Here is a 19,428-nt window from a genome sequence, read left to right as displayed (position 1 = left end):
GAAGCGGGTGCTCGGCGACGAGCATCCCGACACGCTGACGAGCATGGGGAACCTCGCGTCGACATACAGGAAGCAGGGCCGGTGGGCAGAGGCGGAGAAGCTGAACGTGACGGTGATGGAGACGAGGAAGCGGGTGCTCGGCGAGGAGCATCCCTCCACGCTGACGAGCATGGGGAACCTCGCGGAGACATACAGCAACCAGGGCCGGGGTACAGAGGCGGAGAAGCTGCAGGTGACGGTGATGAAGACGATGAAGCGGGTGATCGGCGAGGAGCATCCCGACATGCTGACGAGCATGGCGAACCTCGCGTCGACATACATGAGCCAGGGCCGGTGGACAGAGGCGGAGAAGCTGCAGGTGACGCTGATAGAGATGATGAAGCGGGTGCTCGGCGACGAGCATGCCGACACGCTGACGAGCATGAACAACCTCGCCTCGACATACATGAGCCAGGGCCGGTGGACAGAGGCGGAGAAGCTGCAGGTGACGCTGATAGAGACGATGAAGCGGGTGCTCGGCGACGAGCATGCCGACACGCTGACGAGCATGAACAACCTCGCCTCGACATACATGAGCCAGGGCCGGTGGACAGAGGCGGAGAAGCTGCAGGTGACGCTGATAGAGACGATGAAGCGGGTGCTCGGCGAGGAGCATCCCGACACGCTGACGAGCATGGCGAACCTCGCGTCGACATACTCGAACCAGGGCCGGTGGACAGAGGCGGAGAAGCTGCAGGTGGCGGTGATGGAGGCAAGAAAGAGGGTGTTGGGTGAGGCGCATCCCGGCACATTGCGGAGCATGAGAAGCCTCTCAAGGACTTATGAGAAGCAGGGTCGATTGGAAGAAGCGCAGAAGTTGGAGGCCACAGCGAAGGAGACAGAGGGACTCAGTGAGAAGCCCGGTGCAGGAGCCAGCAGAGAGTTCGTCAGAGAATTACAGTGAGTTGGCTGATTGTTCTTCGTCGCCAGTAAGTTGCAGCTCGGATGGGATCGACGGGCACATTTTCTACAGACGGTTATTTTACATTTGTTCTACCTGCAGCTTCATATATACATTGTGTACTACGCATATATTGATATCAACAATTCGGGCAATTGGACGAACACACAGTGAAAAACGCATGGAACTGCCTCTCTTCGAAGCCTATCCCATCCTTCAACGCCAGCTTATTCTCCTTCCGTCCACTCATAAACTCCCAAGAACACGCCGGTTGGCTCAAACCAACCCCGCATCCACCTTCCGCATAAATTTCTCCTTCCTCGCCCATATCTCCTTCAAATTACTATACCCGCTCAGGCCCATCGTGATCTCCGTGTCCGCCAACAATCCTCTTAAGACTTCTTCGACGCCCTGTTCGCCGTTGATCGCGAGTCCGTACATGAATGGGCGGGCCACTATTGCGCGTTCGGGTGGAGAAGGAACGTCAATGTAGGACGACAGAGAGTGCCACACGAACCCGGAATGTGGAAATATGTCCAATTCGATCAAGAAAGCCGCGTTTATCGACCGAATGCGGGTTCAGTGAGCAACGACGCATGGCGAGAGAAGAGACGGAGGAAATGAGCCAGAACGTAAGACTGTGTTAAAGGAACGAAAAACGTACATAAGACCCCTTGCGCCCCCATCGCGATCGCCTTCAACACGTCCGAACCCGTCCGGATCCCACTGTCGAACAAGACGGTGAACTTTCCGCGTTCCTGCGCTTCACGAACCTTATTATTCGCCGTAATCTCTTCGAGGGCAAGGAAGGAGGGGATCGCGCCGTCGACTTGTCTTCCGCCTTTTATGTTGAAAGTCAGAAGCAGAAAGGTGAGATTTGAACGCCCGTGCCACACGCGTCGCGACGTTGGAGAAAAGTAAGATAAAATAGAAGTAGATGTCAATAAACCCCCTATGAATCAACCCAGAACCTCGTGACACAACAACGCCCAAATTGTAAAGAAAACCGAAGCCGAGACAAATTTAAGAGAAAAATTAAACGCACCATGATTACTAACGACAATCCCATCCATCCCATTCTCCATCGCCAACAACGCATCTTCCACGCTCTGTATCCCCTTCAACACGATCGGGCCCTCCCAATTATCACGGAGGAGCTTGAGCATCCCCCACGTCTTGAACATACCCGAGTTCGTCTCCGCGAGCCAGGCCATGCCGAGTTTCGTGCCTTCGATCGCGGCGGGGTCGCCTGTGTTGTATGTTATGTGTTCAATTAGCATACGGGTTGAGTGGAAGTGATGAATTGGATGATAAGTGCCGAGATGTAGGAATCTAGACGGTTGACTAGACCAGATGGACGAAAGGAAGGAACGTACCTTCTGCTCGTTTCTTGTCCATCGCTTCCGGATCGAACGGGAACGCGCAATGCGCACTCTCCCCCGTCCTCGCCTCCAGCCCCATCTTCTTCATAAACACAGGGTCCGACGTCCCGACCTACAAGTATACATCCACACCCACAGAAAAACCGTCAGCTCAGTCTTCTAGCACAGACGGCGCGCAAGACAAGACGCCGGTAAGCTGAGACGATAACACGAACCTGAATCCCAACCCCATGCGCGAACGGCAAATACGCCGTATCGAGATCATGCGGTCGCCAGCCGAGCAACATCGTATCGAGCGTGACCACGAGCGCCGTGAATCCCGCCTTTTTGACGCGGGAGAGCAGCGAGAGCGTTATTTCGTCTGTGTGGGGCCTGGTTTAATGTGGCCATGGGAAAATAAAATTGAATAAAATGAAATCAATTAACATGGCGAGCCGGGAAATATGTTTTAACGATAGAGACGATGGGAGGTACGACGCACCAGTAGAGTTGATACCACCTCGCCCCGTCCACTCCATTCGCCTCCGCAACCTCCTCGGGAGGCCTCGTGCTCGCGGTGCTCATGATGAACGGCACGCCGACCTACATATTCATATTTACGTTCGTAGCAGACCACGACGATCGAGCCAATTTAATGAACCCGGTTGTTGTTCAAAGAGTCCGGTTGACGTTCAACGAATCCAATATTCATTCAACGAGTCAAATTACCGTTCAATAAGTCAAATTACCATCCAAGCAATCAATTCATCATCCAATAAGTTTCAAAGCAAGTTCAAAGCGACGCAGAGAAATGGGGAGAAATAGAAGCTGACCTTCGCAGCAGCACGCGCAGTAGCCAATTCGCCGTCTTTATGGAGAATACCTTGCACACCCACGGGCGCGACGAGGACGGGCGATTTATAGGTGTTTCCGAAGAGGGTGGTCTGTACAAAATATTGGGTATGGGATTGTAGAGATCAAGGGAGGAGGAGAATGTCAGTAGATGGATTGGAGTGGGGGATCAATGGTGAGATAATATTGAGAAGAAAAAAGAGAAAGGGAAAGAAGAAGAAGAAAACGCACCTCGAGACTCCGAGTCGACGCATCCCTCAACATCCTCGGAATAATCTTCCACTGCTGTAACGCCTTCAGATTCGCTTTATTCGTCGAGCTCGACCCCGCGCTTCCGAATGTATACATGTACGCCGCTATACATCATCATCAGCAATTCCAACACAACGCAAAACACACAATATTCAGCACCCAACTCTAAGAGCTGACTCGGAGTACAGGAGAGGTGGGAGAAGAGGGAAAAGCTCACCATGATATCCCTCCGTAGCCTCCCTCGCCCTCTCCTCCAACTTGGCAACATCATAACTCCCAATCGAAGGCGGCTTCCTCCCCGCATACACATTCCTCATATACGCGCTCCACTCCGTCTTCGGTTTCTCGTTTCCGTCGGTCCATGCTGTGGCTTTGGAGGGGACGTGCTCGTCGTGATGAGGGTGAGTGCCGCCGGATTCGAGTGTTGTGCGTACGGCGTCGGACATCGTTGCTTTATGACGATTTGAAGGCGGGTGGGGGTATGGTTGAGAGGAATACTTAGACGCTCAAAGGAGTTCGAGTCAAAGCTGGGGAAAGGATGGAAGGACGTCCGTGAATCCGTGAGCCTGTGAGTATATAAATACTCAGATTCTTAACCCACTGGAATAAACACAAGACCTATATATAAGTACTCCCATGATCACTGAAGAACTGATAGCTCGGTCCAACGGCCCACTGCCAGAACAACCGACAACCGACAACTGACAAACCGGGCGCAAATCTATGAAAATAGAAGTTCGAGCACCAGAACGAGAGTGAACCAAAGTGGACTTTGCATGCGTCATCTGAGTGCGCCAATGAGCCCATGAGCAGCGGTGTCCGTCATCATCTGACTGGATTCAGAGATCGGTGTTGGTGAGAACTTAGGCCCAGGATACTTAACTCGATGTATTTATTTATTGACGACTCATAAGAAATCAGAGAAATTTGTTTCGGCGAGCGTGGGAGGGGCTTTTGAAACGGGAAAAGACGATCGGGAGGAGAAAGAGCAGAGAGGAAAGGGGAATTGGCGACCCGGACCGGGACAAAGACGGTCCCGAAAAAGAGTAAGTATTTCCGATTTGGGTGGCGGTGGCCCCTGTGTCGCGAATTCGTGTGTTTGCGTGTAGGTATCGTGGAAAATTATCCACCAGAGGTGCGATTCACTCCCGTACTAAATGCCTATCTCGTATTTCGATCCACAACACATAAATGCGAGCCTCTGAGAGGACTTGTATCCCTATATCGAGAGGCATGTGTATACATGTACAGCGCGGACCCTTCCACAAGCTTGGACGTCTCTACTTATGTGCATACGCTACAAACAAATCAAACAGCGCCACGCCATATGTATAACTTATCAAAATCTGCGCCACACTCTCCTTCCCTATTCCCTGTCTTCACCGATACACACACTCCTCCCCTCCCCTCCCTTCTTCCCTCCCTCCCTCCCTCCCTCCCTCTTCGTCCCACCCCACACCCCCACTCACTCCATACTCCCCACCGCCCCCTCTTGCGGATCCTCCACCCCCCTCTCCCTCAACTCCCTATGATGCTGCTCCACCTCATCCTGCACCCTCTCAATACTCTTAAAATACTTCACCGTCTTCACATGCAATTCTGCCGTCGCGTCTTCGTCGACGACGATTAGCGCCCAGGGGTGGTTTTGGAGGGCTGAGAGGGTCCAGAGGTGGTTTATGCCTTCCTCTGTTCGTTTCGTTCCCCATAGTCACGCGCATAGAAAGAAAGAGCGAATGAGTTGAGAGTTGCGTAGAAAGAAGGGGAGGTTGAATTGAGATGTGTGTGGAAGGGAAACGAGTGGAGGGAAAGGAGGGAGAGACGTACCAATAGCCTTACTCAACGCCAAACTCTTCCTCTGGCCCGTAACCACCACCACGACCTCCCTCGCCTCGAGCACGGTCCCAACACCAACGGTGAGCGCCATACGGGGCACCGCGTCGATATCGTTGTTGAAGAAGCGGGCGTTGGCGAGGATGGTGTCGTACGCTAGGGTTTTGATGCGTGTGCGGGAGGCGAGGGAGGAACCTGTGAGGGGTGGGGATTGAGTTTGTTCAGCGGACAGGCGGAAGGACAAGTGGCAGGAAGGAGGCGAGAGGGGGTGGGTGGAAGGGCTAGGGATGGGGTAGGGATGGAGGAAAGAACTCACCAGGCTCATTAAACGCAATATGTCCATCCTCCCCAATACCACCCAAGAACAGCTCGATACCGCCACACGCCTTGATCCGCGCTTCGTACTTCTTGCATTCCCCGATCAGGTCTTTCGCGTTTCCGTTCAGGATGTTTACTTGGGAGGGGGGGATGTCGACTTTTTGGATGTATTGGCGTGTGGGTAGGAGGGTGGGGGGTGAGTGAGTCGGAGGTGTGGGGCGAGTAAGCGAATTGGGGGGAGAAGAGGAGAGGGAGAGGAACGCACCATGTGAGAAAAATTCCCTGAACATGAAGGTATGGTATGATTCCGAATGATCCTGCGGCAGGCCGACGTATTCGTCCATGTTGAACGTGACGACGTTCTTGAACCTATCGTGATCAACAACCACATATCATAACGCGGATCGACGTGGAGGGCCACCGCCACACAGTCCAGGAGCGGGAAGTTTGCGACAAGATGAGGATGATCCGAATCACGGGTGGCAAGCATTATGAAGATATGGACGATGCAAAAAGGACGATGTGTTGTGAGAGGGATATGGAGATCATATCAGTATACCAATAGATCTGAATAGGGAATAGGAAAGCAAGACGAAGAAAACGCACGAAAGTTTTCCATTCTTGACGAGCTTGATAAGAGCCTTATACGTTGGGATGGGCGAAGAGCCCGTAGGCAGACCGAGGACGAACGGCCGTTGCTCAGACGGCGCAAAGTCGTTGATCCTGTTCACCAGATGAGAGATATCGACATCTCGTCAGTCACTCTACTGTATCCTTGCCACTGACATCAATGATAGGAGAACGAGACGAACCTCTTGCAGATATAGTTGGCGATGTAGTCGCCGACTGCGGTGGGATCGTCACGGATGATGAGACCTGTAGGATAGGATAGAACGGGACAGAACAGGATAGGAAGTAGACGATCAGTTGACGGGATGCGGATACGCCACAGCCTGATACAGTACCCCTACTCTACACGACCGAACGAGACTTACGCATGGTATACTAACTGACGGTCGCTGCAAACAACGACAACGACGATGGGAGATACGAACGAAGAGAAAGAGAGAGAGAGGGGTGGAGCTCTTCAAGTGAGGGGCAGATAACGGCGAACGCAATTACACCTCAGACTCGGAAGCAACACGGATAGCAGTTGTGGGTGGTGGGTCGCTTCTCGCGAACGTTCGAGGAGCTCGCGCAAAGCTCGCGCCGTCGTACTTATAGTCCCCAATCCCAAAATTCGAAACGAAGCCTGGTCATACAGAATGTGACTACGTCCATATGCTCGAGCCCATCGCAACGCGTGCATCTCCCCAGCAAGAATGCATCGCGCACGAGTACGGCGCTCAGCGTACGCATGCTGCTGTATGAGCCTGCGAGCGGAAAGAACCGTACATGTTCGGGCGGAGACTCGGAGGATGCTCGGGCTCGGATGTCGGTACGTCGCAAGCTCGCAAAATTTTATATGTGTTAGCTCGAGCAGCTCTGCCATGAGCGAGAGCAATCAAAGAGCGGATGGTTTTCGTGGGAGGCGGGAGGAGCGGAATAGGGGCCGTGTGGCCCGTGCGTCCCAATTTATTCATTTTCAATTCATCCAACCTTATCGGGCATATCCGATAACGGACAGCGCCTTTTCACTTGTGGGCGCTTGTGTTTCCTTCGCGCCACACGCTGTTAGAGACACGATGTCAATTGCCTCATCCAAGGTAGATGTCTCCTCTGTTATATCCCGCACCCCATGGTTCACCAAAGGCCTCCAACGAGAACACCTCGACATCCCCATCTCCCACATCACTTTTCTCGCCCATCCCGTCCCCGAACCCGAAGCCCATCTCTCCAACCCAACGAACCACTGGACCGCCCTCCTCCATCTGAACCATGATAATGATATCTCCCAAACGCGCAGTGCATTAGTGCACCTCGAAGTCAGCCCCACACTGGGCGGCGGACAGCCGGGCACGATCATCGTCAAGACCATCCTGGACCACGACCTCGATGCCTTCTGTGACGGCATGAACCATCACGTCTCGGCTACAGTAATAGTTCCACCTGGCCAATCTCAAACGACCGTCTCCGACGTCCTTAAGGTCATCATAGACCTTAAGAGGGACCATTACATCTTCTCGCCCGTCGGCGAGGGATGCAAGTTCTGGCTTTATACGCTCGTCGGCGATCTGACCTCTGGCAGCGCCGGCCAAAATCACCGCATCATCATCTCACACGAAGATGCAGAAAAGGTCAGGGCGGACTTGCGGCTGCATTGGCCCTCGGGGTCAAAGTCGGACGGCCCTGAGCCTCATCCCAGAGAGCTCAGTCGCGGTAGCTTCCCCGAGTCCGCCGCGACTTAGGCGCTGTAGTTCGACTCCGGTATGTATGTACGCCTGAGTTACTTAATATATCGTGTATACGCCTTTTGACTGTACTAACCCGCCGTAGAAAGTCCTCACTCTTGTAGGAATTAGCTTGTTATAATGTCGTACACAGCCCCGAAATATGAAGGCGGGCCCGGCGGGAGCTTCAACAGATTTCGGCGCCGTGTATCATTTTATTATGATACACCATCGAAAACAACCATCGACGGTTCAGCAGTTAGACACAGTCGCAACACATCTCACCAGGAAAAGTTCATCTTCTCCTCATAAGTATTGTACACCGTCACTTGCTCGAGAACGCTTTGAATCACATCTACGGCCCCATATCGCGCCGTCCGAGTCATTCGCCCGCAAAACTAAACGGCTAGAATAATCTCAAATCAAGTAATATAGCGAAGCCCAAACTCACGACCTTCTTTCCTTCCTTCCTTCCTCATTATAACCGGTGCTGTACGCTACGCTACGTGCTACGTGCTAAACGTCAACGTAACCCCCCTGATCTTCAACCGCACGCTCCTCTCCGCCGCCCACTCGAACCTGACCGCATCGAGCGTATCTTCGATGCTCATGGTCGCTACAAGTGCAGAATCGGGTTATTACAGGCCATCGAGAAGATTGCAGCAGATGATGTGGTGGTGGTGGTGGTGGTGGTGGTAGTGGTGGTAGTGGAAGAGGAAGAGGAAGAGGAGGAGGAGGAGGGAGAGGAGGAGGAGGAGGAGGGGAATGAGACGAAACGTACCTTCGTCCCCGACATTGAACGCTAAACTCTTATAAGGCTCGCTTCCCGAGTGTCCTTGGCGCGGTGGTGCGCCTGGCATGAAGAAACTCGAGAAACTGCTTCCGACCTATTTTATTTCATCCGTTAGTCAATCAATCGGTTCGAATCATCAACAATAACAACGCCATGGGTGCAGTGAAACAAAACCCTCTCATATAGACAAGAAGTAAAAAAAAAACACCCACCTTCCAAACCAACACCACCCCCTCCTCCAAACTCACAGTAACAAGCCTCCTCCCATCCGGACTAAAACTACACGCCGCCGGTCTCTTCTTATGCGCCTCGAGCACATACAGCCGCGTCCCCGTCTTGAGGTCATACATGATGATCGCGCCCTCGGAGGTGCCGACTGCGAGGCGTTGGGTTTGCATGTGGAAGTCTACGGTTGGGAAGCTGTGGGGCGTTGGGTGGGGGTGGGGTGAGGGTGGGTGAGGGGGTGGGTGAGGAGGGGAGTGAGGGGAAGTTGGTATGAGGTAAAGGTGTGGAGAGGGAAGGAGGAGGACGTACGTCTTGACGACGTGTCCTAGGATCTCTGTCGCACTGTCTAGTACGGCCTCCCTGTTCGAATTAGAATTCGGGTCGAGAGACTTGACCACCGCTTCGATGAGTCGGGGAAGGTTCGGATACATCACCAGCGGTTTCTAGATAAATCATTTCATCAGTAATCATGTCATGAGCTGACCTGAGGGTCGTAGAACAGGCAAGGGAAGAAAATCTCATCAAAGGCAGAGGATGAAATGCAAAGGACCATTCTAAGGAAGACCATCCATGCACGAAGAGAAAAAGAAAAAAGAAACCCACCTTCCGAATCAAAAACGCAACCAACTGCATCACGCTCCTCCGATGCTCCAACCCCTTCGGATGCAAAATATCCAAACTTAACGTCGTCATAAAAAGCGCTCCGCCTCCTCCCCTCGCATCGCTCGCGATCTGCAAGACCGCCTGTCGCGCCTGCGGTCCCACACCTCCTCCCACGCCCGCGCCCACCACCGTTCCACCACCCGCACCCCCAATACCTATTCCACCACCACCACCTCCACTTCCTCCTCCAACTCCGATTCCACCACCTCCGCCGACGCCTGTAACGGAGCCAGGACTACCCGAGACTGGGGCGAGAGACGTGGCGGAGATGGTCGACTTTGAGGAGGATGTGGCGAGCGTGAAGAGGGAACGGAGGAGTTCCATCGGGTCGACGTATTGTTGCCAGATTGGGAAACCGCGCGAGCAGAGGTCGATAGAGAGGAGGCGGTAGGGCGTGTCGGTGTCGGGGGAGGTGAGGTAGAGGACTATGGATTTTGAGATGTCGTTTAGGGCACTAGATTGGAGGGTTGGGATGGAGAAGACATAGGGAGCAATGAGTAAGACTCCGTTTTTTTAGTTTCAGGCAAAACAGGAACGGTACCTCGTAGACAAAAGGTTGTACTTGTCCGCGGCGATGTAGCCGCAAAGGAACAGTGACATGGCGACAGAAGGCAACTTCCGCTCGGCATCGGGTTGGAGGCACGGTACTACGTCGCGCGCGAAAGAAACTGAGCGAAGTATAAAGGATATAGCGGGCCCATCAGAACTTACAATGATGTTGCCATCTCTCTACTAACGAGATCGTCTCCTCAATCGACAAATCCGCAACTCCAGCATCGAACAAAGTCCTCGCCGCGGATCGAATCTCCACTACATCACACAATCAAACATCGAACCATGTCCACACCCCACAACCGCACATCAGAAAAGATCTCTGATGCGTAGAACAAAGAACACTTACGGCAAGACTCGAACCACCACTTTGCCAGATACGGCAGACTAGGCCTGCAGAAATACTTCCCCACGGCCTGATGCAGTCCGTTAGCGTAAAAGGCAATGACCGTGTTCGTGTCATCGGACGCTGTGTCATTTCAAGATGCCCCATTCAGTAGGTCGAACGGTTGAACGGAAGGATGCGAGGATGAGAATGGATCGGAGGGTGATGGGATGCGGGATATATGAGTTGAAACGAGGACAGTGGGAGAAAGTGGGACTATTGATTGTGGAGAAGTTCGAGAGATGACTGACGATGGAAGTGATGTAACGTCCGGAGAGACGAGATTATGGCGAGCGCGCGAGCTGCGGATGCTTCGGGAGAAATACACCAAGCGCCTTCGGTCGTATCCACCACATTCAAGCACGTCGACTCGTTTCTACATGCCCAAAGCAACAAAGTGCGAAACGCAAATCAGCCATCGACATCGCGCCAGGCAACGTTGAGATCGACCCGCTCTGAATCCGAGAGCGCATGACACAAGAATTGCGGTGCGAAAGGCGGAGAAATACACGCACCCATAGAGCCCCACAGAAACAGACGCCGAGGACGGTTTCAGCCCAAGCCTCTCCGTGCAGATGTAATCTATGTCGGAGTTCAACCCCGGCGTCAGAAGCGCCGTGAGTATGGTCCGGAGAACACCGACTGTGGGTGGTTGTACATGCTCGCGATCAAGGTTCTGCGTCAAGTTCTGATGGTTACTTGGGCTGGGGGCTCTGCTGGCGCCTCTGCTGCTGCCGCTGTCAATGTTCTTCTCATTCCGGTCGAACGGGAGAGACTTCGCGATAGACACGGCTCGGGCGAGGAACGGTTCCAGGTCGACCAGCAAGGTCGTGGCTGTGGACCATCGAAGAGATACGTGTGGAGCGATTCGTAAGGTGATGCAAGGAAGGAGATAAAATATGGAAGATGTGAGTCACGGAGACCGAGAAGGAAGTTCGCATGAGGAGCAGGCCTGTGAGTAACCGCTGGAAGGACTTACCCGAGTCTGAACCCCTAAGCGCCGGTCCCAGGGCCGCGATACCACCATGAAGTGTGTGTGGATGGTTGTCAAGCGACCTAAGAACGTAGCGGAGATCCAATCATGAGTACAAGGAACAACGTTCGAGTCAACGGTTCCATTCGCCGATCGAATCGCATGAGCGTCGGAAGACGTAAAAGGGCACTTACACTTCCAGCCATCCGCCTTGGAATAGCATCTCGTCCGCCTTTTCCCTGTCCATGGAGCGCCAGAACTCTTTCGTCTTCACATCCCAAAGTCGTGCTCGAGAGTTTGCGTATGTTAAAAGTAGGCTGTCGCCACCGATGCAGACTTTCGTCAGTTGTGCCTGGGCTCCTGGGACGATGTAGAGGCTTTTGGGGAGAGGAAATCAGCGAGGCAGGTCGAGGAACCGTAAATTGACGGAGAGAGAAGAAGATGCTAACAATTGATACTCATCCACGGCAACAACCGCAATGGTTCCATCCGTAGAAATGCAGAGTATGCATCCTCGGAGTGGCGCACCCCTGTCCTGTCGGATTTGAACGACGTCTGCGAGGGGTGTCGTAAAAACCGTCCAACGCGCTAGAAGTTTCAAAGAACTAAGAATACGAACCATCAGCGGAGGATAAACGGTAGCGATCGTCGCAAAGGATAAAATTTACTCGAGGGACCACAAGACGACAGACCCATCATCGGCACCGCCGACGACTAGTCGCTGTCCAGAAATCTCCGCCTGGATGATATGCAGGTCAACTATGGCACCATTCACCGCAATCTCCGAGAGCTCTCGAGTTTGGGGACGGGTATCAATGTGGGCCATTTCCGACAGGGACGAACGTCCAATCTTCCCATCACCTACGCGGCATCATGAGGAGAAAAACAGACGGTCAATTAACTGCGTCGGTTGAAAATAGAGTTACTCAACTGAAGCCCAGAATGAGGAGGTTTAATTCCAGAGGAAGCATGCATGTTATCCGCGGCTGCTGTAATCTCTTGCCGGTAGAGGCTTTCCACATGGTCTTAGACGGTGTGCTTGATTTGTCGGTGGCGGACGGTGCGGAAGAGTAGAGAAGCTTTCGACGGCCTTGACGACTCAGCGTAGTGCCCAAGACTTCCGACATAGAGAGGACATGTGCAGCCTGCTGTTCTCCGAGTGGGATGGTGTTCACCGCCTGTGGACTAAGATGAAACGATAAACATCACCGTACAAGGTTTTTTTTGCCAATGACTTACTGCAGGATTCCAGGAGTATTCGCATCATCTACTTCGTCGTTGTCTGCATTCACCCGTGTGAGAGTGAAAAACTCAACACGATCCTGAAAACCAGATATAGTAAGCGATGCTCTCTGTATGAAATGAATGTGATACTGACCGAGAAAACTAGACCAAAAGCGTCCGCGTCAATCCATGCGAGATCTCGTAGGTCTTCAGCTTGTATAGAGAATGTACGTGCCAGCTTCGTCGAAGCGCATTCGAATCCCTATAAGATGTTACTACCGGCTTCGCAAGGACGGAGGACAAAAATACTTACGATGAGGTCAGAGTCGGTCCAAACGACTCCCCGGAGGGGTTCCTCCACCCGTATGATACGCAAACCCTTGATGGTTGGCTGTGCCACCAGTTCTCCGAAGTCAACCACGTCATTGAGCTCGATCCGTCCGGGGTTTTGAGCTGCTTTACCTGGAGATACAGGTTGGTCCTTAGGCCGAGCATGCCCTGCCTGAAACGGGTTGAAAGATGAAACACCAAGGTTAGTGGTACTGGAGCTGTGTAGTTTGGTGCCGAGGGTGGGAAGCGGCCAGCGAGGCGTGACGCTCATTCGCCGAGTGATGAGGTGCTGTGAGGTGTTGGTATTGTATATGGTTAGCGACGCTACGGACAGATGCTCAGTCGTCACCTAAGAATAACTGAGAGAACACGAGCACACCATCCAGATTAGGATATATGCCTATACCCTCGGCACCACCCTCGATGCACCAATCGCCAAGCTTCTCGATGCGGGTTTCTTGAGTTTCAAGCTCGAAGCCCTTGCGCAGCTCGAAGATAGCGATACGAGACATCTGCACTTGATCGTCATCAAGGCCGTTCAATGACGGAGGCGGAGCCGCTGCTTCATCAAGGGAGGCAGCCACCATGATAATTATGAACTGTCGGATGGGTGTGTCAGTCCGGCGATGTTGACCACATCAGGTAGATCGTTCACCTCTCCCAGTTCGACAATTTCCAGCCGCTTCCAAGCCCAGACATTGCCAGAAATCTTTACGTCCTTTTGGTTCTCGGGAGGTGCGAGCGTCGTCTCTACTACTGAGGTCGAGCAACAGCATGAACCATCGTGCGTAGCAAAGACAGAGATACGTCTGAAAATCATGTTGAGCAGACAAATCGAGCAAGAAAACCGGATATTTCCTACCCGTTGGCCTGCAGTGATAAAATGTGTCTGCCAGAATTCAGCGGCTGGAGTTGAGAAACAGAGCAACCGCGTCCAGAGCTGGAAGGAAAGACGTGACGCTCAAGGCGGAAGCCATAGAGGGAAGGCGGCGCAGACGGACGCAGAGTAGGGGAGGAGGCTAAAGACAATGACTTGGAAGTGGCGGTAGGTGAGGGACGTGAGGGAGGCGACAACGTGGTGTCCCCACGCCGAGCTGTTGCGGCTGCTGAGGGTGTGCCCGTGGCTTGTGTAGACTTCTCAATGGTAAGGCCCTTATCGAAGGACGGTAAGCTGAGCCGATCTGAGACCGTCGTGTCTCTCACACCACCTCTGAGAAGCTCCTTTAGTTTTTCCGGCTCCTCATCGTAGTCGACATAGTTCTTGGGGGCCTGAACCTGGTCGGTGTTTACGCCAGAGACAATGCGAGAGCGAGATGCAATATTTAGCGGGGAGAATCCAGTGAGAGAGGAGGGAGTCCTAGGACGCGAGTGCGAACGGCCAGAATGACCTTGCCTGAGAGGACTTGAAGGCCTAGAAAGGATAGGTGTGGGATCGCGCGATTCTTGGAGCCCATCCGAAGGGAAATGATGGTCCACAGGGCGCTGGAACAAAAACAAGGAGCCGTCCTCACAACCAATGGCAACGCCGTGGATAGATTCGGATCCAGAGCCTGACAACACGGACCCTCGTTCCGTAGGTCTTCTCCATGAAGAAAGACAGACAGCGCGAGTATCAGAACAGGTCTCCCCTATAAGTGCCTTCGTGCTGAACAATGCCTCATCGCCGGTTTGCACATCGGGAAATGTGAACGGTACGATCAGCGGGGTCGAGTTCATTGGCACTTGGATGGCCCAAGCTATCTATCTGTGAGATGTCCTAGAGAGAGCATGCGTCCCCAAGCCCGGCCTTCTTCAGAGAAGACGGTTTACTCACCTTCACTTGTGGACGTATGAATTATGAAATGGAGGGTCCCGAATTGGCAGCGGAAGTGACGCATACATACCACGTGACTTTGTTTAGGGGGTTAACCTTACCTCTTCAGGTTGTGAACTGTATCCGATATCCTCCGCGAATTCAGCTCCGTCTGAAAAACATCTCAATTTGGCAGCCATATCTCTACCCTCTACTTTTTATGGTCCGCGTCACTGGTGTGTTCACAACGCTCTGCTACACCTTCTGACCGGTTGCAGATGCATATCGATGAGAGGTGAAACGGCGTGTACTTATCCACCCAAAAACATTCAGAGCCCATCCTGTTACCTTCATAGTGCTGGATACCAGTCACCGTCATACAACTGAAGAGTTCGGACGCTGATTGACCATGTCCTACGACAAGGTCGAGCATGCACGCTAGGAACCAGAGTGGAGGCCGGTCGCGCACATTCTTACGGGGCACTGCAGTATGCAGGCACTTACCACCATCCTACAGTCATGTTCCGTTCGGCGATAGATCTAGGTATGTTCCTCCAAATCCTACTCACTCTTACTTTGTGCACCGATCTGTGCATTAGGTTCACTATCTTAGGACGTCAGCCCGCACTGAGATTCTTGTACACGACTGTTATCGTCCCACAATGACGGTGAGCTCATTTGTATCGTGACGTGGTATATCCCCGGCAACATGTACAGCTCGCATCACCACTGCGTGAGAGACACCCGTAGTAGGTTCTTTCCATGAGAACGGTGGATCAAATCACGGAACTTGTTGTCTGATCCTCACTTCTCACGAAACCGAGAGAAGTCCGTGGATCTACATGCTTCCCGCATTCTTCTTACTTCGTCCGCAAAACTCCATCCACCTATTGTTTTACTACGCTAAATGATGAAGCCCGGAGATGTCCTCCGTCCACTAACAAGCCGCTCTAGAACCTTGCCACGATTGTTGATAGCTAAGTATAATGACCTTAGGGGGCGGTTGTCAGAAGGGCCGGTACCATTCCCCTCTCCCGTATAAAACCTGGATCTTACGCCCGAGATCGTACGATCGCTCTGCCTCCAATCGCCATTTATCTGTCCGTGATGTCTATCGTTATTCTCCGAGCCAGTACGCTTAAACTAATTCCCTGGATGCGTAGACTACTTCATCAGCCAGCATGCTTGCTTGGATTCTCGGTGAGTTCCTTCAATGACTCTCTTCATGGATACTGCGGCACACTGACCGGTCCCAGCGTTTCTCGTTATTCTGCTCCTGTTGTTCGGTCATACGGCCCAGGTGCGATACATTGGAAACCAGTTGCTAGCTCTGGGCGAGATATTATGGGAAGGTGGGGGCCTGCACGTCTTCAATATTTCCCTTTGCTTATGATTTACTTTTGTAAGGTTGTTTCCCACGCTACTGGTAAGGATGACAGATTGCGCATGAATCTCTACGAAATGCCCGCTGCTAACTGCTCGGTCTTGCTGCTAGACTGAGCAATCATAATACGCTCCACGGACCATTCTCGTTCATTGACACTCGACATTGCGTAATCACGCTTTGCAGTTGTGAGAAACGCAATGTTAGCCTGAAGCGGAAGGCGGGCAAGGCCTTGTGGCGATCGTATTGTCGCGGGGAGGCTATATCTGGTTGTCTCCCGATGATCTATACTATCTCGTAACCGAGATTCATTGTGCTCTTCGGTCAAGGGCGTGCCTTGAATGCTGTTTCCGTTCCGAACTTCGCTTTGAAAGTTCCTTAATCCTGGAGGAGAGTCGAGTCTGAAAGAAGCGCTCATTGCGGGCAGATCGAGTGTCCGGCCTCACACCCAGCGCGTGGCGAGATCTGCGCGTACCGGAGGGACAAGAGCGCTTCCTTGGTTGCTCCCGGGCCACGATCACAACATATCACTGCTTTGCGATGAACATCTCTTGCTTTCTTCTCACCACCATTGAGCGCCAACTCTTGCGCACTGCCTGAGTTCTTGTAGCCTTCTCTATCCTCATCGATGTCTTCTGTATCAACGATGCGCAGCTTGAGGAAGAGGTATAAAACGTAGAACATTCTTTTCGGTTCAAAGTCTCGTTCCGCACTGTCTCTGCTCTCACCATCTTGTGTCGACGTTAAGCCATGCACACACCAATCCTTGCAAAAGACTGCACTGCTTCATGCTCTTTATCATCATCTTCCACCAAGGATATTGTCCTTCCTTTGGTGCTCATGCTAGGTAAACGTGTTCCGGGTTGTTTGATTTGCTCGTCGCTCACGCATCTTTGTCTCTTTCTAGGCATTTTAGTCATTTTTCTGATTGGCCTAGATGCCTGTAAGGCTAGGGGACTTCGACCCGACATCACCTCAGTTCAATGCGTGGAGAGACTCTACGGTGCGTGTTCCACTGTCATAGCATTGACAATGGATAGCATTGACAATGGTGGTACTTTATCATCATTGGGACAAGCAATAGCTAAACTCTGCCTCGTTTCGCTCACAGATTGGAGAGATAGACGGCGCGAAGAAATCTTGCAAGGCATCTTCGCTTTTCTGCACTGTTTCCCAGACGATACCGGGAGTCATTCGGACAGTGAAGACACTGAAGACCTCGAGCACTCCTCTACTGCTACACTTCCACCATTACGATAATGATGTTCGTTCACATACTCGATAGCCCGGAGTCCCTCCACATGAGTTTCTCTACTGGTATGTACCAACCGAATATTTCCAATTTGTCACGCCGTTCTGACATCCTTTTAACTGCATGCACAGTACTTCCACCCCTCTCACACTTTCTTGCATATCGCGCACGCATATATACCCTCCATTCCCATGATATCAATGGACATCACTGCTTTTTGCCTGCATGGCCCGCCATCCCGACATGTTCGTGATCTTCTTTTATCTCTGAATGTTGGTCGCTTTGGCCGAACCCACCCCTATCCTCAACTTTAAATCGCGAAAACCTTGCTTCACCCTGCTGGACCATCGTGGCCCACCTTCCGTGCACTTTATCCCCTTGGTGGGCAGCGTGTGGCGTCTCATGACCGACGGCGAACTCACGACGAAGCATTCGTATGCTTCCCTGTCAAATCCGGGCCGTAAACATATCCTTGCGTCTACAGACGGTCTCAGGAAACAAAGACAAGGCCACCGTGAGAGGGCAAACCTCGGGTGGCTGAGATTGCCTATCAGCATGGTCGGCGTAAGGATGGCTCACCGCCAGTCGACGACAGTACGACGTTTATAGCGATGTGTGCTTGTGGGCTAGATTCCAGCGGTGCTCGTTTGCCGATGGTTTACGGTAGGTTCTTGGACAGCTTCGATGCGATTGGCAACATGTAGAAGTCGAGAAGAGGACATTGGTCCAATGATGGAAGTGATCCGGCCTTACGTGTGCTTGCTTTACATCTCGGGGCCATACGGAAAGTCTGAAATAGCTTTTGATCATCGTGGAATTCAGGAGAACGTTTTGGCTTTTCGCTGATACCTTACCAGGGGCGAATACAATGCGGATGCGTAGAGCTTCCACATATCTACCGTCCGTCAGGCGACTACGTCGCATTAATATCCAGCTCTCTCCTCAATCTCTGGGTGGACCTCGTGTGTACTCGTGGAGATCGTAGTTGAGCGGTGGCGCGAGACCATAAATTCACCGAAACTGTGCGCATTGTGGTCTTCAGTGTTGAAACGACTGCGGCGAACATCACTGGATCAGATTTCCTTCCTTCCTTCCTTCCTTCCTCGGAAGTTTATCTTTCGAGCATGGAGGTCCAGGGTTTTGAGGGTGTGTAAAGTATTTGGAGTTCTCCTCCTGCCCTACCGTTTGATTACTCAACACCAAGGTACCACAAACCTCAGAGGAGTGATGATATTGGTCAGGGATTGATGGATTGAACGACCAAGGTCTAAGAAATAATACATCTCGATGTGTACCTCCGAGAACATCATTTTTTCATTGTAGCCCCCTTTTATACGACCCTAATCTTCCGTGTACACTAGGTCGAGAATCGATATTGAGAATATGACTATGTAGTAGACATGGCTCAAAATTGAATTTCGCCACAAGTCAAAGATTCTAGTGCCACAAGCATGCCAGCGCACCATCGGCAACTCGCGGCCGTGCGGCCTGGCGTGGTCAATGTGCTCCCTGTGCTCATCGCGTTTCGACGACGACGACGACGACGGCACCGGCAGCAACTGCTACTGTCTTGAAGTTCTGTATCCTTGAAGGCGAGCAGAATACGCACGGGTTGGCTCTTACACTCTTTACATTCTTCTTCTTAGCTGTGGCGTGTTTCGAGCTCCGTGGAACTCCTTGAAATCTATCATCCATCCTCCCCATCCGTTTCTCACAACTTGGTCTCGGACCATCCACCCTTGACTCTTCGTCGATTAATCCTATGGCATACAACCGGCAGTCTGGAGTATCTTCGTTCTACGGAGACCGAAGAAATTCTGTAGACGCCCTCAATCAAGACTTCTCACAACCTCCTCCCACTACCCGTGGTCGCTACGATTCAAACGCTACCTCTTTTTACAACAATGGAGGACCATCACAGCGGAGCAGCGAGATTCTGCGCACGCAAGGAGCTGGGTACAACAGGGGGTCG

General features: G+C 52.3%; 5 protein-coding genes across 5 annotated transcripts in view; 1 reads left to right on the top strand and 4 right to left on the bottom strand.

The window, feature by feature from the left end:
* STEHIDRAFT_58783 (kinesin light chain) overlaps positions 1–943 on the top strand; it is a gene marked incomplete at both ends in the record, with an annotated part of 2,209 nt that extends 1,266 nt beyond the window's left edge. Inside the window, one exon of the mRNA XM_007304576.1 lies at positions 5–943. Coding sequence (XP_007304638.1) covers positions 5–943 — 939 coding nt within the window. The remainder of the gene's footprint in view (positions 1–4) is intronic.
* Positions 944–1,011: 68 nt separating this feature from the next.
* On the bottom strand, positions 1,012–4,264 carry STEHIDRAFT_122144 (FMN-dependent alpha-hydroxy acid dehydrogenase). Its single transcript, XM_007304976.1, has 9 exons — positions 3,623–4,264; positions 3,385–3,509; positions 3,135–3,245; positions 2,804–2,904; positions 2,538–2,694; positions 2,317–2,434; positions 1,986–2,189; positions 1,605–1,781; positions 1,012–1,395 (listed from the first exon to the last, which is right to left on the bottom strand). The coding sequence occupies exons 1-9, from the start codon at positions 3,849–3,851 to the stop codon at positions 1,217–1,219; spliced, it is 1,401 nt and encodes a 466-aa protein (XP_007305038.1). The 5' UTR covers positions 3,852–4,264; the 3' UTR covers positions 1,012–1,216.
* A 601-nt stretch (positions 4,265–4,865) lies between these two features.
* On the bottom strand, positions 4,866–6,798 carry STEHIDRAFT_122143 (glucosamine-6-phosphate isomerase). The gene is made up of 7 exons (XM_007304975.1): positions 6,549–6,798; positions 6,366–6,429; positions 6,160–6,276; positions 5,819–5,922; positions 5,552–5,710; positions 5,230–5,430; positions 4,866–5,091 (listed from the first exon to the last, which is right to left on the bottom strand). The coding sequence occupies exons 1-7, from the start codon at positions 6,550–6,552 to the stop codon at positions 4,871–4,873; spliced, it is 870 nt and encodes a 289-aa protein (XP_007305037.1). The 5' UTR covers positions 6,553–6,798; the 3' UTR covers positions 4,866–4,870.
* Positions 6,799–7,567: 769 nt separating this feature from the next.
* Positions 7,568–14,749, bottom strand: STEHIDRAFT_80396 (uncharacterized protein). Its single transcript, XM_007304630.1, has 21 exons — positions 13,891–14,749; positions 13,684–13,837; positions 13,408–13,627; positions 13,012–13,352; positions 12,853–12,960; positions 12,714–12,796; positions 12,406–12,659; positions 12,143–12,335; positions 11,924–12,079; positions 11,669–11,851; positions 11,481–11,557; positions 11,017–11,335; positions 10,753–10,877; positions 10,466–10,585; positions 10,276–10,374; positions 10,106–10,211; positions 9,505–10,018; positions 9,211–9,344; positions 8,889–9,096; positions 8,665–8,770; positions 7,568–8,499 (listed from the first exon to the last, which is right to left on the bottom strand). The coding sequence occupies exons 1-21, from the start codon at positions 14,742–14,744 to the stop codon at positions 8,393–8,395; spliced, it is 4,461 nt and encodes a 1,486-aa protein (XP_007304692.1). The 5' UTR covers positions 14,745–14,749; the 3' UTR covers positions 7,568–8,392.
* Positions 14,750–16,274: 1,525 nt separating this feature from the next.
* On the bottom strand, positions 16,275–17,115 carry STEHIDRAFT_111694 (uncharacterized protein; the record flags this gene model as incomplete). Its single annotated transcript, XM_007304974.1, has 3 exons — positions 16,275–16,605; positions 16,680–16,935; positions 16,965–17,115. 3 exons carry the CDS (start codon positions 17,113–17,115, stop codon positions 16,275–16,277), a joined length of 738 nt encoding a protein of 245 aa, XP_007305036.1.
* Positions 17,116–19,428: the final 2,313 nt, after the last annotated feature.

This window comes from Stereum hirsutum, assembly GCF_000264905.1.
Source record: "Stereum hirsutum FP-91666 SS1 unplaced genomic scaffold STEHIscaffold_8, whole genome shotgun sequence".
NCBI lineage: Eukaryota > Fungi > Basidiomycota > Agaricomycetes > Russulales > Stereaceae > Stereum > Stereum hirsutum.
The sequence above is the reverse complement of the archived record's forward strand: the minus strand, read 5'-3'. Positions and strand labels throughout refer to the sequence as shown.

Excerpts from the sequence above, each read along its gene's own strand:
- STEHIDRAFT_122144 (XM_007304976.1), bottom strand. The coding sequence starts at position 3,851 with ATGTCCGACGCCGTACGCACAACACTCGAATCCGGCGGCACTCACCCT. Across the intron at positions 2,695-2,803 it reads AGGTGGTATCAACTCTACTG|GCCCCACACAGACGAAATAA; the intron begins GTGCGTCGTACC and ends ACATTAAACCAG. Across the intron at positions 1,396-1,604 it reads GGGGGCGCAAGGGGTCTTAT|TGGCCCGCCCATTCATGTAC; the intron begins GTACGTTTTTCG and ends AACGCGCAATAG.
- STEHIDRAFT_122143 (XM_007304975.1), bottom strand. Across the intron at positions 5,923-6,159 it reads GTCAAGAATGGAAAACTTTC|GTTCAAGAACGTCGTCACGT; the intron begins GTGCGTTTTCTT and ends TGATCACGATAG. Across the intron at positions 5,092-5,229 it reads GGCGTTGAGTAAGGCTATTG|AGGAAGGCATAAACCACCTC; the intron begins GTACGTCTCTCC and ends CGAAACGAACAG.
- STEHIDRAFT_80396 (XM_007304630.1), bottom strand. The coding sequence starts at position 14,744 with ATGAACTCGACCCCGCTGATCGTACCGTTCACATTTCCCGATGTGCAA. Across the intron at positions 11,558-11,668 it reads CAAGGCGGATGGCTGGAAGT|GTCGCTTGACAACCATCCAC; the intron begins GTAAGTGCCCTT and ends CTACGTTCTTAG. Across the intron at positions 10,375-10,465 it reads GTGGTGGTTCGAGTCTTGCC|TGGAGATTCGATCCGCGGCG; the intron begins GTAAGTGTTCTT and ends TGTGTGATGTAG.